Here is an 18,774-nt window from a genome sequence, read left to right on the forward strand (position 1 = left end):
GCCAGATGCAGCGCCCGCGCCTCGCGGCCCCGCTCACGCTCAGCCAACGCCGCCCGCCAGATCGCCCCGCCCCCGAAACAGCTCTGACCAATGGCGAGAGCGGGAATGCGCCAGGCCACGCCCCTCCCGGGGCAACCGCCCCTCCCCCCCGCGCGGATTGGCTGCAGAGGGGCAGCGAAGGGCGGGAGCTTCTCACGCGCGTCTCGCGACTCCGAGCCTCAGCCAATGACAGCGGGACTTGTCCGTCCCCGCCCCCCCAGCTGTAGCTCCGCCCCCGGCGCAGTCGCGCAGTGACGGGGCGGCCCGGCAGGCGCGGAGCGGCCGCGCATGCGCCTAGGCAGCGTCGCCCCTTCCTCCCCGTCTGTCACCTCACGGCTGGTGCCGCTGCGCCGGGGACCGGCACCGGGGCCGCCCTTTCCTCCCGTTCCCCTCCATCTCCCGGAGGGAAGGGCCGTTCAACCTTGTCTGCAGGGGCTCCGGCTGCCGCCCGGCGGCCGCGCCCGCGCCCCCATGGAGGAGCCGCTGGCGCTGCACCCCGTGAAGCTCTATGTGTACGACCTGTCCAAGGGCATGGCCCGGCGCCTCAGCCACCTCATGCTGGGTAAGAGCACGGCGGGGGACCCGGGGCCGACCCGGCCGCCGCCTCCCGGGGGATGACGTTCCGCCACCGACCACCGCGGCCCGGCTTTGCCGCACCGGAAAACGGGGCCGAAGTCGCCGCCTCCTGTGCCGGGGGTTGCGATCCCCGCCCGGTATCGTTCTCCTGAGGGAGCGGCCCGCCGGGGAAGGCTCCCTGAGGGCGCGCCGGGCGCCGGCCGTGTCCGGCGGGTGCAGCGCGGCTTGGGATGTGCGGGGCTTGCCCGGGGGCTCGGTGCTTGGGAACCCAGCGGGGTTTGGCTGCGGGATTCCTGACCCCGCTGTCTTCGGGACGAGCTTTGTCAGTGCGGCAGATCCAGCTGCTCTGGGTCCAGCCTCTTCTCCCCCACCCGCCCGTTGCCACTGCGCGGGTGGTGTTTACTAACGGCAGATTAAAAGTGTTCCTTGGCCCCTGAAGGGAGGGACAGCTCAGCTCCCGGTAGCCCCTGAAGTGAGGGACAGCTCAGCTCCCGACTCCCCGGCTGCTGTGGTGCCGCGGCTGGAAAGCTGAGCTGAAGAAAGGCGCCTGCTGTTTACAAGGTTATTGAGTTCGAACGGCTCCATGTTGTGGCGAGGTCGGGCTGGGCTGGAGATGTGCAGCCATCCTCCCTCTCCTTCACAGAGTTTGTAGAAGTCTGCTGTATGTCTCGTCGAGATTGTGTGCGTTTCCAACCGAACCTGAAACTTGGGATGGAAAGGAAACAGGTTTTGCTTAAAGTTTTGGAAGCATGAATTAGGAATGCAACAAGAGAGTGGTTTATACCTGTTATGAGCAGATTCTGACCTGTGTCAGACCAGCAGTCTGTGTGGGATGAGACTTCTCAACAGACTCAGTGTCTGAACAGATGGCTCTGTGTAATCTTGTTTTACAGTTTGTTGGCAGTCACTTCGCTCATCTGCCCTATGAGGAGATTCTCTGATTTCCTGCAAGCTTAAAATCAAAGTCCAGACAATTCTCAGCCTGAGGTTTCATGCAGGTCAATGACAGGTTTGCAAAGTTGAGAAGAAAATAGTACAGAGATAATGTGTGTTGTGCTCTGTTAGTCATTTAGCAGCAACCACTTTGGGAAATGTGTGTTTCCTGCACTGGATAACCTCAAAACTTTTTATGTGGTCAGAATTGCTTCTCTTGTAGCCCTTAGGGAAGTAGCTTTTCACCTATCAGGTGAAATAGCCATGCTTTATCATGTGCTAAGAGTTATAAATCTTGAGATTATATGGGTGCATGATTTGCCTGTGTTTGAGTTGAGTAGAATTTAACTACTCTTATTTCAAAGTATTCGTCCAAGCAAAGACTGTAATAGAGATAGGTTGCCACTATAATTATCTCCATGCCAATCTTCACATGGATCAAGCAAAGGCTTTTTAGCTCCCTTCTTACCTACAAAGTCAGTCTTGGGATCTTGTAGCTTTCTGAATTTCCACATAAAAACACATAGCACGTGACTTCATTTTGATGCTTTCTAATCTATTCAGACAACAGCTTGAAAACTTTGTGCTTGTGATATATAGTTTGGTTGTAAATTTTGGTAATCTGAGCAGTGAAAAGGAAAGCTTAAAAACCTGAACACTTCTGGGTAGTAGGGGAAGTGCTACTTGCTAGTACTGCCTGGTAACTGTGTTCAGATGTGTTCATGGAATGTGGCCAACTAGGCCCGCGTGGTCACAGTGACAATGCAGACTGCAGAACATTTGAGATTGTGTGGATCCTGTGACATGATTGTCCATAAAACAAATAATTCATTCTTTCTTCCTTCCTTCCATCAAGTTGTGTGTATTGTGCATTGACACTTAGCTCTGTTTCAGATGATTTTGGAAACCTCCCCAGGAGCCAAGTGATCGAGAGAATACTCCTCTTACCTCATACATAGACCCTTTTTTCCCTGAAGAACAAGAAAAAACCTCTTTTTATTTCTCTCTATATCAACTCTCAGTTGGTCAATATCAATTCTTTCCTTAGTGATGTTCATAAACTGTAGGTTATCGGGCAAAGTCATAGAAATTAAAGAGGAAGGCATTTCTTAAAGGATTTACACTCGGCATCTCTACTTACAGTATTCTTTTCATCAATGCCAAGTTTGAAACAGTGTTTTTGCTTTGAGTGATAATCCGGTAATATTGCCTAAATTGAAATACATTGTTTTAGAAAGAAAAAAATAAATACAGTAATTGATTGTGCTAAAATCAATTTCTGTTAGGCTTCAAAACAGCAGCTCAGGTCCCTTGCCAAAGGGGGATGAATCCTGTCTTATGAGACTGACCACTGCGAGAGCATAACTGCGCTGTGTCTTCTGTTGTGCTATAGGGTCCATAGGTACTGCAGACTATGTCAGCACAGCCTTCAGGGATCAGCTCTCACTACCAAATGTTATACTGACTTTTTCAGTACCAGTTCTCTCTGTTGTCATTTAATGATGAATCTGGAAGGGAGAGATGTTTAGCACAGTTCATAGCAGGCTTTAGAGTGACTTAGTCTTGTCCCTTGGGCAGTCTTTGTTTTTCTTGGAAGTTTACTCTTTTTATACCCAGACTGCTTTTATTCTTCTTACTTTTCTGTAAGCTTCCTGTAATTTAGTGACTATTTCTATTCTGAAGTATACATGACCAAAAATTGCAGGTCAGTTGCCTTTGGTATCAGAAGCCGCACATTTAATTTTTATGTTGCTTTACATTGCATCTTCTCAATAGCTACTGTTGGTCTTCTCTCCCCCACTCTCAGTCTGTGACTACATTTGTCTGTTCAAATACATATTACAATAATAAGAAATGTTGACCTGAATGCAGTAAGATTTCTGTTACCAAGACAGAAAACATAATCCACCTGATTCTGCGGAAGGTAAAGAGGAAAAATAGAATAGTTCAGCTTGCAGTGCTGATTTTGAAATAGACGTCCAAAGGCAGAGAAGTCTTTAAGGAAGATTAAAGTCCTATTGCATCATAGGCTTAAAGAAAAATATCTACCAGCTCAAAGTTCTCCTGTCCTGTAACTGAGGTTATTGCTTTTGTGACTCACAGAGTGAGCTGGGAGCTTGGTTAACCACAGTAGCTTTGGCTCAGTGTAGTATAAATTAACGTTGAGTGGACTGGGAGTATGTTTTGGTTGAAATTTTTAAGTGGTGCATTCAGCTGGAGGGACTTAACAGCCCAGAGGGAATTGGAGCGAAAGGTAACTGCTGAAAGGAGGTGCCTTCTGCTTGGTTCCATTTTCCCAGGCCAGCACATTTCTCTGCTTCTACTCCATCTGTTCTGAACAGTTTTGAATTGCTTCAGCATGATATTCTATCAGCTTTGCTCCCAGCATTTGCTGGGGATTTCATGAAAATGGTGTGCATTACCCTCCCCCAATATAGCCTACTTCTATATCTCTCTAGGCACCTCAAGGAGAAGGGATTGAAGCAGGCTCCTCCCTCTTCGTTAGGTTCGGGTTTTTTGGGTTTTTTTGTTTGGTTGGTTGGTTGGTTGGTTGGTTTTTTTTTTGCTTTGGTTGAGCACACTGGGTAGCACATAGAAGAAAGTGCTTGACTAAGTGCTTGAATAATTAGAGTAATTTTCAATTCAAAAAAGGCAGGAATCTTAATGCATTGTCCTAGGGAAATTACAACAATATGCAAAGCAATGCACTGCTAGAAACACCCATGTTGGTTGACCAAATTGTATTACTTCCGATTCCACAGCAGACCAGTTCACTACTTATTTTAGAGTCTTCTATGGTCTTCTGGAGTTTGCACATCCATTGCAGAGCACAGATATATTGTTAAAGCTCAGTTAATACTGAGCTTCCTATTTTTTTCTTTACAGTTCAAAAACAGGCGTAGATCTTGCACTGAGGGTTGGATGGCCTAAACTCTGCATGGGCTAAACTAAGTGCTCATCTGCACAGACAGTTCCTTCCCTCATGTCACAGAACTCTTCTGCCCTTCAGTATAATAATTTAGATTAATATACAAATGCCACTTTCATTTGATATTTACAATGCACAGGAATAATCAACATTGTTTGTCCCTCAAGATTAATAAATTACTGTGATGATAAAAAAGATTGGTGAGCATCTGTTCTCCCTTGTGCTTGGCCTTCCAGACAAATCTAAGCATGGAAGTAATCCAGTTTGATTGTATTCTAAAATTATATGGGCTTGCTTCTTCTTTCAAAATACTCCTGTATCTAAACAATTACAGTCTCCTGAAATGATTTTACAAGAACCTAACTACTTCATTCTCCGTGTTCCGTGACTAAGCTGAGGGTCCTGGAATTGTTTATGTTCTGTTTTTCTCATAGGTTTCTGGCTCATGTAAACCCCATTAAAGTATTTGAGCTATGAATGTTATAAAGAAAACAAAACAGCAAATATAAAAACTTGTTTACTTGCTAGATGGTACTCTGCCTTATTGAAACAAATTGAATCTTTGAGATGCTTAGGCACACAGATTTTTGCTGAACTGGCATCTCCCCCCAGGTTGTAGTGAATACTTTCAGGAAAGAGCCACAGAAGCATATCAGCAAGGGAAAAATAAAAAAGTAAAATAAACAAACAAAACCATCCCCAAACAAAAACAATCAAAAAACCACTCGAAAACCGTGGTGATCATGTTTCCAAAGACTGACAGGCTATCTCCCTAAACTCTCACAAATATAACACAGTAGCTTTTCATGTCCATAGTCTGTGACAAAAACAAGGTACCTTGACTTGCTTTAGTTTGGAATGGATGCAGTTCAAACTAAGCTGATTTCCTTCACATTTACTTCAGGCTGAGTTGGCACATGGGCAGTTTTTCTGGGAGAGTTGATACCTGATAGCCTGGCCATATGCAGTAAATGTTGTGTGATTAAATATGTATATCTAAATTTGCAATGACCCTTCCTGTTCAACAGCCCCCGACCCTTGAAATATTTAAACTAGTTAGCATCTTGATGTTTCCCTGTTTTACCTGGACAACAAAATCACAGTAGAGGTAAGGTTTGAAGGGACTACAGTGGGTTATCTGGTCCAACCTCCCTGCACAGGGAGGGTCATCTCAGGCACATTGCACAGGATTGTGTCCAGATGGTTCCTGAGTATCTTCAGTGAGAGAAATTCCACAACCTCTTTGGGCAATGATTCCAGTGTGTCATCACCTGTACAGCAAAGAAGTTCTCATGTTCAGGTGGCTCTTCCTGTGCATCGGTTTCTGCCCATTGCCTCTGGTCCTATTGCTTGTCACCACTGAGAAGGTCCTGTATCCATCCTCTTGATAACCCTCCCTTGATACAATAAGTGTCCAAAAGAGCATCATCCCATCAGGACATTCCTGTTCTGCATTATGAGCATGTTCATCCTTTGGATTAGCTTTACTGTAGATATTGAGTGGAGTGTGATGCCTGCAATTTAATGCTGCAAGGGCTTTTGCATCTCCGATGGAAATTACTGGAGAATCTCTATATAATAGAGATTTATAATATATAAATTATTTTATTTATAATAGATTTATTTATAATAGAGATGTAATAGACAGGCTCAGGTTATGAGTAAATGGCTTGGTTTTGGTGGCAATACCAGCACACCGTTCTACCCACATTGCAGTGACCACAGGAGTTTGGAGTGTTGTGGTAAGAAGTGGAAGAACAGGAAACATGATGATATCTGCCAGTATCCTGGATAGTGTTTGCAATCCCTTCTTACAGTCCACTCAATTGACTATGGGATGTCAGCTCTGTTGCACTGTAGGATTATTTGGGGAGGTTCATGGCAAGCTTCTGGCTTTCAAGCTGGACAGTGCTGCCAGAAGCAGCTTTATTGGAAAGTGTTGCTGCAAGGCCTGAATACAACTTGTGTCTTAACACTCACACCAATGCTGTAGCTTTGTTTGGTCATGCTATTGGGGCTGTTGTGTGTATCAAGCCTTCAGAAGCTCTGGGCAAAATATTTTGTGTGCAGGGAGCAATGTCGAGCAGAAGGCAAAACATAACTCCTTAGTGCAGACTGCCCTGATTGCTCTACCTGAGCTTATCAGGGGTGGCAGTGGTGGTGAGCTGCAAAAGTTCTTAGTCTTGGGTGTCTCTGGGTGATGCATATGTGGCCAATATGACAGGTTTCTTAGGCATGGGATTCCCCCAGCAGTGTTGTCACTGCACTGCCTCTTACCAGACACAGTCCATCAGTGGAAGAAAGGGATTATCTTTTGTCTGCAGCAGGCTGGAGAGCTACCACAGATGCCTTATTGTCAGCAGTGCTGCAGATCTGGTGTGTGTTTTCCACAATGCCTGCTTGGTTAATGACTTCTAGGAGCCAAGAAAAAATAGTGGGTCTGCAGCTTCATTAAGATTTTCAAATCAGTGTTGGCACAAACTGACCGAGCTGAGAAGCAGCAAACAGACCTGCCTTGTGAAGATAGGCAGCTTCACTTGCCAAAAGCTGTTCTGTTACTGCCCTGGCAGTTCCTGCCTTTGGACTGCTACAGACTTCATGAGTAGCAGTAAAGATTGCACTGCAGTCCAAAGCAAAGTCCAGTTCCTGAATTCTGCTTGGGTTTTGTACATTCAATCAGAAAATTACTTTGGAGAAAAGTGACCTCTAGAAGTCCTGCTTAAGGTAGAGCCAACAAGAGCAAATTCTTCAGGGCCCTGGACAGCAGAGTTCTAAGTATCTTCAAGGATTGAAATCCCATATCATTTCTAGACTCCTGCTCCAGTGTTTGACCACCTTCATGATAAATGTTTTCCCTGCTTCCTATTGAATTGTGAATTTCCCATTTTCCAGCTAGCACCTGTTGCCTTTCACTGTGCATATCTGAATAGAGCAAGGGTTCCCTTTCAGCCATACCTGTTGGGTACTTGTAGACAGGAATACAGACTCTTGGCTTTCTCTTCTTGAGGATGAACACACCAGTTTTCTCAGTTCTTCTTCAGTACAGTAAGTGCTCCAGCCTGGTATGTCGGTGTCTTTTATATTGTGGGGATCCAAAAGTGGACACAGCACTCTAGATGTGGTCTCACAAGTGTCAAACTGGAGGACAGAGTCACTTCCCTTAAGCTGTGGGCTGCAGCCTTGCTAGAGCAGCCCATTGTGTAGCCTTTGCTGCAGTGATCTTTTCAGGAAGGTGTTGTAATTGCACAAGCAGGTCCTGGCAGCATCTGTGACATTGTCAGTATCTACCGTAGCTCTTTCACCTGCATACAGAATCTAGGTACAAAGTGGGAACTCTCTGGAAAGTCTTTTGTTATTATTTGCTGCAGGTGTATATGAAAGTAAATACTAAGATGTTCTCTTTCAATTTAGCATGCAAAGAACAGGCACAATTCTAATATGTGCTGCCTTTGAAATGGTTAATTTCTCTGGTCTGAAGGATAAAGTTCATTTTCTAGTGAAAAAAGTTATTTATCATGAGCAAATGTGTAATAATTTGTTAGCAGATACACAGAATGCTAACTGGGCAAAGCCAAAGGATAGAGCCAGCTGGAGGCCGATGCTACCTGTGGTGCTGAGCCTGCAGGGCCAGTGGGCTGCAGAGCTGGCAGCTCTAGAGTGTGAGGTGAAACCTCTCATGGGGAGCATGTGGAACAAAGGCCAAAGGATCATGAAGCACAACAGTGGGACATGCCAAAGGGCCAGCAGATGCTTCTAAGATACTGCAACACAGTGTTCTGGTTCTGTCATTATTGCCACCCACTGTCTCTTGGCCTTTGTCCTACCCCAAGCCTACGTTTCTGTGCGATGGGTTGACAGGGAATGTGGTTGCTACCTGGCTGTGACCCATGGGAGTGACAGATCAGTCCACCTGCTTCAAAACTAAGTGTGCTCACTTCAGCTGATGTCTCTATGGTCACAACAGCCTTTTCCCTGCTTCTGCTCTTCCATGACCCTTGTCTGAAGCAGGTACCTATTTTGCTTCAGTCCCGAGTGGAAAAAAATGTGTTGCTTTTTCTTGTGGCAGAGGAGTACTCAGTCTAGTGCTTGGGTTCAGAGAGTACCAAATGTTGGTATGCATGCAGTTTTTCTGTTCTAAATCTGCTTTCTGGGGATTATGCACCTTGTTCAGGAAATAAAATTATAGCACATCTACCACAACATGCACTGGCTCCCTACAAGCTCCCAAAGAGAGGATACCAGTTATGATAGATAAAATAATTGAGCCTAGGGCAGTAAAAGCTGATGACCTTTTAGAAAGAGGTTTAATCTTGAGGTCCTGCCCTGAACAACAGAGAGGTTTAGGTCTCCTGCTTCTAGGGAACTGGAAACACATTTTAAAAGGGACCTTTTCTCTTAGACCCAATTATATTATCAGTGTAGTGGTGCCTGAAGCAAGTCCTCGCTGCTGTGTTCTGTAAAATACACAGCTTTGTAACTTGTGTAAATTTCAATGCTGTACTTTTCTACCTCTGTTCCCACTTAACTCATTTTTAAGGGCAGGGGGAGGGAAGGAAAGGAGGAAATTGTGGAATACATTATAGAGGCTACCACCACTGGTCATACATTTAAGTTAGACCTCTCATCAGTTACTGAAAAAGAGAACTGAATACATTCTGCTGGCCAGCTGCCTGCAGCTATGAGATCTGTCAAATTCAACTCTTCTGCTCCTGATTGAAGAATCTTATTTTAGGAAAATGTTTTCTTTCTTGGTCTGTAGAAAAACACCTAAGAAAGGTAAGCACCAGCGGGATAGGATGGCATTGCTACCTCTGCCTGCCAGGAGGGAAGAGGTACAAAGGATGTGTGGATTGAGTAGTTAATTTGGAAGATATTCTGGATTTTTTAGAAGCAACTCTGAATTAAATCTTTGGTGTTGCTATCATGGTGAAATAATAAGCTTGGTTCCTAAGTGATTGACGGAAAGTAGGCTGAAATATGGAAAATACATTGCTAATAACTCTTCTTTTCTCTGCATACAGGGAAACAGCTGGATGGCATCTGGTAAGTGACTAGATTTAAATTTCATTATGTGGGTAAACCACTGGTGAAGGAAGTATTTTCACTATGCAGTTACATATGCTTCAGAGCTTAAGAACATTTTGTGATGGAAGAGAGACCAAGGCACTTTTTGTTCCTGAATATAGATTGGCAGTAATACGATGTACAGTCAGGTGCCAGTTAAACCACTCTGTTCAAAGCTCAGTGGACCCCGTGGAAAAGGGCATTGTTAGCAGCTGTTGTGTTTTTGTGCACCTGTGTACTTTTTCAAGCGTAAGATGGTGTCCTTGTCCCAAGCACTTTCTCTTATAATTCCAGGCATGACTAAACATGATAGTAAAAGAGTAGGTGGGAAGAAGGTATTACAGGATCAAGCCTTCTGTCATATAAGAGCAGTACCTACATTCAGTCACAAAAAAACAAAATCCCTTAATTTTCTATAATTCATACCAAGAATTTTGATATCACACAAAGAGAGCTTGTTTGGTTTTTTTTTTTTAGAGGCAAAAAAAAACCCTAAACCCTTGTCTATCCATTTTCCTCTCCTCTGATCCATCTCCAGTGGCTGTCTGACCAGCTTCTCAGCCAGTGAGAAGTCTCTGTCAGTGTGGTAGGAGGGCTAGTTCTGTCTCTGAGAGCTGACCTCACTCTCAGCCTGTTAGCTGAGAGAGGCTCATGCCTGGGCTCTTAGCTAAACCTGTTCTTTCCTAACTGATTGCAGAATTGCAGTAGGCTTGATAATCATTGCTTCCATATCCATTCATGTACCAGCAGATCCTGTTCCCACTCACAGAAATACACTGACCTTTTCTTTCAGTTATTCCCTTCATTATGTCCTTGAGCTCATAGATTTATCAGTGATTTATGTGTTAGGTTGTTTACTTTTTTCTTTTATTTCAACTTTTTTTTTTTTTGTTCTCTGTGGCAGGCACACCTCCATAATAGTCCATAAGGATGAATTTTTCTATGGCAGTGGAGGGATCTCCAGCTGTGCACCTGTAAGTTAATCTTAATATTCTGATAATTTTTGTAAGGTTACCTGATCAGAATTGCTTGTGTCAGTCTTTTAGAAAAGCAGCAAAAGACTTCTAAATTCAGACAGATGCTGAAGCCAGCTGCTTGTCATGGTTTCTTAGGGTACTGAAGGTAAAGGGAGCAGTGGGTTTAAGCCCAACTCAATTCAGATTGGGGGTTGCTTCTTCTGGTACAGTCTATCTATCCAGAACACCTTTTGCAACTGTTTTGCCACAGTGACACCTTGTCCAATTCTGTATCATTAAGTGTTACATGCAGACTTTTTAAGAGTGAAAAAAAGCCCCAAACCACGATGTTTTCTCAGACCTTTCTGTTCTTAGAGAGGTTAAATGGATGGGCCATGCTTCTAAAGCAGAATTTTGCCATAGCTTAAAAGCTTTCAGCCCAAAGAGCCAAATTTACCAGCTGAAATGGAAGTTTCATGTTCCTTCTTGTTCTCTTGAGTGCAGAACAAGGGAGGCCAGCAGGGCTTTTTGCTTGATAAACATACCAAAAGTTCCTTCTTTTGTGCCTGGATGAACCAGAGTAGCTTTATTCAATAGAGTCCTCCAAGAGAATTCAGCCTGATCATTTGACAGTATCTTCTGGCTGTTCATTTTTACAGGGAGGGACACTTCTTGGCCCTCCAGACACAGTTGTTGATCTGGGGAACACTGAAGTCACTGAAGAAATTTTTCTGGAATACCTTTCCTCTTTGGGGGAATCTGCATTCCGGTAAGTAGCAGCCTGTACTGGAAAACCTGTATATCAAAAAGGTGCAGAATGGAGGAAGGTATTATGAAACCAATCCAGCTCACAGAGCTTCTGTCTGCTTACTCTCTCATTTGGTACTCTTCAAATATGGACTGGACTGATGCACCAGTGTACACACAAGGAGCTACCTTCTAGACTAGGAAAGCATTCTCCTGGGAAGTCTTTAACATTGTTTTTTTGTAAAATCGAATAATGCCTGAAATGTTTTTGAGAGAATCATCAGGGAAAATGAAATAGCAGTTTGCCCTGTGAGTCATAGGTAGTCACTGTAGTAAAGCTGCCAGTTTTCACACGAGTAGAAGCGAGGTCTTGACTGTTAAAAGAGTCAACTCTGCTTCTCACAAGAGTAGGAAACCACAACATTTAGTGTTCTGGCTGTCTTTCAGAGTCAATAATTCCTGTGATTTCTCGTTACTGCTACTGTGGTTTTAATTGAAGAAACCTAACCTCACCTATGCTTCCAAAAATGGTTACATTAAAGTCAGGGATGTGGAGAGATGTCATTTTCCACTCTGATTCAATTGAATTTAAGGGTGAATTGATGTCTGTATTTCACCTATTTGCCTTAGAATTCTTTGGGGTGGAGGGAGGAAGTGCTAATGTAAGATGGTCTTCATTAAGGATATAAGTTTTTTCCTGCTTGTATGATTCATTGCTGAATTTGTGGGGTTTTTTGTTTCAATTTCTTTTCTGTGGCACAGGGGAGAGTCTTATAACCTCTTTGAACATAACTGCAACACCTTCAGTAATGAAGTGGCACAATTTCTGACAGGAAAAAAAATCCCTTCCTATATCACTGACCTTCCATCTGAAGTTCTTGCCACGTGAGTATGGATGCCTCTCCTCTCTGTAACTGCTTCATGCTAATGCTTAAACATTTGACAGAGCCAGCAGTACCAGTTTCTGATGGATCTGTCTGAGAATCAACATAAGATTAAGGAGAGGATGCAATTCTCTTTACATCAACACTTGCAACACTGTATGACAAGTGCTAACTGGCACTGGTGTTCCAAATAAGAGAGGAGAAGGATGTTTTTCTGCCTTTAACTTAAACTAGCTGTTTTGTGATGGTCTCTTATATGTGACCAGACAAGCTTAGAAAGTTTCAGAAAACAGTACAAGGGGATTTTTCCCTCTTAGACAACCAGTATCTGTTAAAAGTAATTTCTCTAAGCATCATAATTGCAGAGGTGTCCGTTTGCTTGTGAAGAGGCAGAGGAGATACAATTTTAAATTAATGCTTCAGTTTTAAAGCTAGGATTGAGTGGGAAAAGAGGATATGAAAAAAAGGAAATTAAGAATTTCCTGCTTGATAATTCAGATGTTGTTTTTGTTTGGGTTTTTTTTTTAACTCTCAGCTAGTGAGGATCCCAGTAGGATGATGTGAGCTCCATCATTTAGGTCTTACTTCTATAACAGTAGTATAGCACATTATTTGTGAGACATGGGTCTTCTACCCTGGACACTTAGCACTTCAGATCTCTCAAAATCAGATAAAGTCTGTAACAGAGTGAGTCTTACTGAAAGACAAGCCAGGTGCTACAGATTGCAACAGAAATTATTCTGGGAGTGTTGAACCATTGTCTTTTAAGTAAGCTAGAGGCTATTCTTTTGGCAGGCCTCAATACTGATGTACTTAATGGAACACTGCAGTTGCATAACAGGGATTTTGTTTGCACATTTAAGTAGAATGAATTACTGAGAGCTGGTTTCAGACAGTGTTACATTAGCAGTCTAGGTGTGTTAGGACTCAGAACTACCTTATCTGATGATTATATGATATAAAATCCTGTTTAAGTTTTTAGTTATTGAACAGTAAACTAATAGGTTAAAGTAGTTTGCTTTAGTTTGTAGGGGAAGTCTTTTCTTCAAATTTGCTTCTAGAATGTTGGTTTGATTGCACTCTAGGAAGTGAGTGCACTTCAGTGGTAAATGGGAGTTGTTGACCGAGTAAATTATTTGAGATGTTTATTTCTTTACCTTCTCAGACCTTTTGGACAAGCTTTAAGGCCCCTCCTGGACTCCATCCAGATCCAACCACCTGGAGGAAATACCTTCAGCAGACATAATGGACAGAGCTAACAGGAGTGACCCAGTGTGCCCAGCCTCACCAGGCCTCTTCCTTTTTAAACATGAATCTACCAGATTTCTATTTTATAATTTCTCATGAGAATTAACTCTAAAGAAGTTACAAGACAAGTTTTAGAATTTCCTGGGGAGAGAATTTATCAGGGTGCATGTAAGACAATGCTACCAAAAATATTGCCATAATTTCTAATAGTATTATACTAATTTATAAAGGCTGTCTTGTCCAAGTAGGCTGACACTTTCTACATAACTCCTGTACTGGTAAGTGGAAATTCATTCCATGAGCATTCTACGGCCCATTACACAACTTGAAGTAAATAAGGGGATGTCCTGGCCATCCCTTGCAGACTTGCATCTCTGTCTTATCACTGCCTCTATTATGGAGGTATTTGTTGAAGTCTAGCAAAAAAAAAACAGAGCAAGTATTGGTAGCCTAGGAAGTGAAGGTGTCCCAGGATTAGTCTGCATATTTCACTGACATTTGCTTAAGGGAAGAGCTGAACTCATCTGATCAGAATATTTGCAGTGGCACAGGTGTATGGGAAAGGTGATGAAGCTGAACCATGTGTCAGTGTCACACTCAGAAGCTGAAATTCAGTGGGACTTGCTGTGGTGGGAGGGAACCTGGAGCTGAAGGTTACCAAGAGTCTCGTAATCCAAGATCCAAGAGTTACAGGAAAGAACCAGCTGAAAGAAGAGAATCTCATGAGCAGAAGTGGTAGAGACAAATTTCAGGCAAAAGTAAAATGAAGTGAAATGTTTCCTTTTCTCACACATAAGCTTATCGGCAGATAGACAGAACCTTGTTAATGCATAAGAACTGTTCACTTGGTTTTTGTTTTTTTTTTTCCTTGCAAAGCCAGAGTTATGGTACAGTAAGGCAGGAGTAGCATGGCAACTGCATGATAATACCACTTGGACCAAATCTGCCTTCAATATCTAATTGCAGACACATAGGAGTTCCAACAAAGTGCTGCCCTTTCCAAAGCAGTCAAGCACATCAGGGCTCTCCTTAAGAGAAATAAGTGCTAGGTCTCCCCAAATGTAAAGAAAATGAGGAAGAGTAAAATTAAGCTTTTCTGTGGAACAACTAAGTTTCTTGGGTTACATGCAGAAGCAGTCCTGTGCTTAGATTAACCTTTGATTATAGCAATACTGCATCTTCTAGTTTAAGATTTTTAGAGCTTTGCATTTACTTGCAGTGGGAAAGAACAGGGGAATGCAAAAATAGGCAAAATGTTTTCTTTTCATGTATATATATACACTAATTTCCTGAACAATTTTGTAGCAGTTACATTTAGGAAGGAATATAAGAAAGACATCAGACAAACCCCGGAACACTGCTGATGCTCCGTAAATGGGGATTGCACATCCCAGATGCTGCCAAAAAAGCATCTATGCAAATGTACAGCCCTTTGTCCAGTGCTTTGTTGTGAAAAGTATTGCTACAAGTTCAGTCCTGCATCTCAAACTTCTTGCACTGGAAACTTCTTATATACCTAAAGGAGATGTCTTTCCTCTGCTGGGTTCTTTCTCCCAGAATAATGCAGATTGATAAATTTCTCACACTGTTACTCTGTGTGGACTATAACAGTTCATATTTTTGAAGGGTTGGAATAGAGGAAAACTGCAATTTTGTCACTGTCAAATACTCTGTTGTCTTGCACCTTGTGGAGCCAGTGCACAGATGGGAATAGGGTACTGTCAGGCCATTCTGCTGTTCCATGTTTACCTGCTCTCAGTGCACAGCAGTGGCCCCTGCAGCCCAGATGCTTCTTTTCCTTGTCATTCTCAGCTTGTGCCATCAGCTTCTCCTGAAGCATTTCATTTGACAGACTGGACTCAGAGATAACTGTAGCAGTTCCTGCAGATGGCTTTATACAAAAGCTTTCAGTCTTTCCCCTCCAAATGACCTGTTCGCAGAGAACCGTCTATGAAAGTCAGTTATTAATGCCTTTTGATGCTCCTGGAGGAAGGATTGGTCTTTGGTTTTGCTAAGCCATAGCTTAGTTTTCCTGTCTAGTATATGTATTATCTCCAGTCTTCTCCCATACATGTTTGTGAAGAGTAACCAGCCTTTCAACTTAATACACACACGACTGTGCCACAAAATGCTGTAGATCATGTTAGAGATCTTGGAGCTTCCTCAGTTGAGCAGGTACACTCAAGCTGACACAGTGCAGCCCAACATCCTGGTGTGCTCATTTGGTACCTGCAAGCAGCACAGCTGTGCATGTTTGCCCTTCAGCAAACTATCACTTCAGGCAGAGCTGCCTGTGATGGAAGCACTGGTGCCATGGTTTCTGCCCCACACACTTACACAATGAGGATATGCCCTGTATGTCCACCACTTTGGATGTCCTGAGCCCAGCTGCTGCTTGGCTGCCTACTTCAGGACTTTTTGCATCCTCTTGGGGCAGGAAAGAAGAGGAAGACATTCACCCCGTGCATTTTGCAATCTGCCTTTTCGCCTCCTGAGCAGAGCCCCTTTGCAGAGATAATGCTCCTTCTTTAAGGTCACTGGGTAAAATTTCACTCAGCCATATGTTGTTTGCAATAGTCAAAGAGCTCCTGGGCTTGAGACTTATTCTTGTGTTTTGTGATAAAAGAACTGTAAGAGAGAATCTTCTTTGCTTGGTCTTACTGGGTAATGAGACCCCTGTACCCTGTAGGACTCTTAGGAAACCTGTTTTCTCCAAAGATTGTTATGTGTAAATTGCAGGACTCTGCCCTCAGTGTTCCACCCAGCTGAAAACAAACGAGACTGAGAAGTGTATGTAAATGTATATAGGTGATGAACTTCAGTCAGCTGATGGAGAAAGGGGCAGGGAAACTGGAATCCTGAAAGGGAACAGAACTCTTTTGCCCACACTTACTATTCTGTCTTGTATTGCTGAGGCTCCCCCGTGCCATTTAAAAAATGTTAATAATGTCTTTAGGCAGAAAGTGATGTTTTGATTTACTTGTGGGGTTTTTTCTATTACAATAAAAATAAATACAACACATTTTTCTGATTGAATGCATGTGCCCACACAGCTGCCCAGCCAGTGCAGCTGACCAGAAGTCATTATCTTCACTCTGGTCCCACCTGGAAAGTGCAGCATGAGAAATTGTCCAAGCAGTTTGTTTAGTCTGGGAAATTTTTTCTTCTGTAAGTACCCTGGTATTTGAAACCATACTCCTGCAGCTTGACACAGCTTGGATGAGGTGAATGAAGATGTTATGTCAGGACAGGTTTTGTTCAGCCCTTGGTCATCTAAGTCTACAAGTATGAAATGTCTAATGTCTACTTTTGAAGAAGAGGCCAAACAGAGTTTTAACATGGAAAAAAGTATTTTTCTGACTGCCTTGATGCTACTTTCAAAAGGGAAAAAAAAAACAGAAAAAAGCAGTGGAGTAAGAAGTAGACTTCATGACTGGGTTCCTCTGGAGCTTCAGAGGGGATATTGGGGAGGATTATATAGCACTGCCTCTGGGGAAGAAATTCATTCTACTTGGTTCAGCCTTCTGTGTGCTTATTGATGGCATCCAAATGATAAACCACACAGTTTGCTCTTTGTGTAACAGTCTGTATCAACGCAGTACAGAAGAGGTCTTGTAACAGAAGGGGATTGTAACAGAGATGTGTGATTGTGGTTATTTTGGCTGTGTTCTTCAGATGTAGTGCTGGTTTGCTACCAAGTACTAGTACTGGCCCCACAGAAAATACCTGGAAACAGGTATTTTATTTTTTTTTTTAATTCAATTTTAAAACTAAAAAGAAAACTTGACCTTAATGGTAGCTCTAGACAAAGTGTAAGCCAGTGCTCACAGTTGCTTGCCTTCTAAACTTCAAACAAAATTTCCTGGCCTTTCCTGCTGGTAACAGAGATTTTATTCCTGACAACAGCTGCTGCCTATCCGAACGGCAATCAAGCGAACGTATCAGGAGTGGTTGGAGTGCGAAGTATTAAATAACCAGAACAGCCATGGTGGCCCTGTTCTCAGAGCTATCCCGGCTGAGGGAACAGCCACAGCTGTGGACAGCTGTGCACTTCAGCACAAGGCACATTTATGCTCCCAGGGAAACCAGATTGTCCCAAGTCCTCATCAGCTGATAGCAAATGGCTGCCAAGATGCTTCCTGGGAGAGGCATTTGGACATGAGAGACTCCCTAAAGCAGCACAACAATTTGAGAAAGCACAGCAGGTAATTCAGGTTTCAGGAAGTTCTCCTGGGTAGCATAAACCCGATAGTACTGCAGGAGTGTGAAAATGTAAATGCTGTCCCATTATTTTAGCAGACCTCCCAATTCTGGAAAGTGCCCCGAGGTGGCACTGCTGTCTTGCAGCACAGGGATGCACCTGAGCCTGGGGAGAACAGCTCCCGCTTCTGGGATGCCCATAGTAATGTCAGTGCAAGAGGCATGAGGGAGGTCTCTCCCAGACAAGAAAGCTGCAGGTAGGAGCAGCCAGGAGACAAGACCATGGAGAAGCTTGGGCTACAGCAGAACCCAGTGCTGGTGCAATTGGTTTTCTAACTCCACACTGCTTCCACCCAGATACAGGAAGTGTCCTCCTCATACCATGTCATGGTTTATGAAAAATAAAGGTTTGCATTCCTGAAACCCCAGGAGGTCACGGTGTGTCTGACTCCACAGCTGTCCTTTGAGAGTTCTGGGCGTTAGCTCACAGCTGTGCTGCGTAGAAGAACAGTTCCTTGGCTTCTGGCACTCAAGCACCCAAATCCAGGAAGTCATCTCTACTCACCCATCAGCATGGGTGGGCACACTTGGATGGATTCCTATTCTGGAGTAAGTGTCCACACATTAACTGATGATAAATGTGTAACCACACCTCAACAAGTCCTATAAATGAGCATAACCCTAAACTCAACTCAAAACTTTGTATGCGCCCAACTGCATACAAAGTAGCTGGGTGCTAAGAAACCATTCTGGGAGCTTCCCTGCATCTGAGAAAAGAGTCCACCTTTCCAGAGGTGGGAGCACATAACCAGAGTGTGATCCAGATTCTACAGAAATATCAGTGCTGGGGTGAGTAACACATGTAATACCCATCCAAGACTTTCTGACTTGCTGTGTTGTGGAGGCAGCTCACAGAAACAATATGGAAATAGCTGTCCTGATGGACTCAACGAATGTCTCCCCCCAGAAAGTAGCTAAGGATATTTTGGGAGGCAATGGCACAGAGGTGAATTATTAACATTGTTTCTGTACCTACCCCTGCCACTGAGTGGGAGCAGGAAAATCATAAACCACAATAAAAGAAAAAAACAGTCTGTGAAGCCACCTGAATGCTTCCTTTTGAGAGGAATCTGGTGGAGAACTGGGAAAAGGGGTTGCATCATATCCTGGGGCAAATTATACTGAGGCAAAAACCAAA

At 43.6% G+C, this 18,774-nt stretch overlaps 1 protein-coding gene and 1 long non-coding RNA gene across 2 annotated transcripts; one reads left to right on the forward strand and one right to left on the reverse strand.

The window, feature by feature from the left end:
• The first annotated feature begins 256 nt into the window (after positions 1-256).
• DESI1 (desumoylating isopeptidase 1) lies at positions 257-16,398 on the forward strand. The gene is made up of 6 exons (XM_053977965.1): positions 257-601; positions 9,499-9,520; positions 10,446-10,515; positions 11,157-11,266; positions 12,007-12,129; positions 13,294-16,398. The coding sequence occupies exons 1-6, from the start codon at positions 328-330 to the stop codon at positions 13,385-13,387; spliced, it is 693 nt and encodes a 230-aa protein (XP_053833940.1). The 5' UTR covers positions 257-327; the 3' UTR covers positions 13,388-16,398.
• LOC128807511 (uncharacterized) lies at positions 1,073-2,214 on the reverse strand. The gene is made up of 3 exons (XR_008437176.1): positions 2,018-2,214; positions 1,421-1,567; positions 1,073-1,320 (listed from the first exon to the last, which is right to left on the reverse strand). It is a non-coding gene; the product is annotated as an uncharacterized LOC128807511 (long non-coding RNA).
• Positions 16,399-18,774: the final 2,376 nt, after the last annotated feature.

This window comes from Vidua macroura, chromosome 5, assembly GCF_024509145.1.
Source record: "Vidua macroura isolate BioBank_ID:100142 chromosome 5, ASM2450914v1, whole genome shotgun sequence".
Classification (NCBI taxonomy): domain Eukaryota; kingdom Metazoa; phylum Chordata; class Aves; order Passeriformes; family Viduidae; genus Vidua; species Vidua macroura.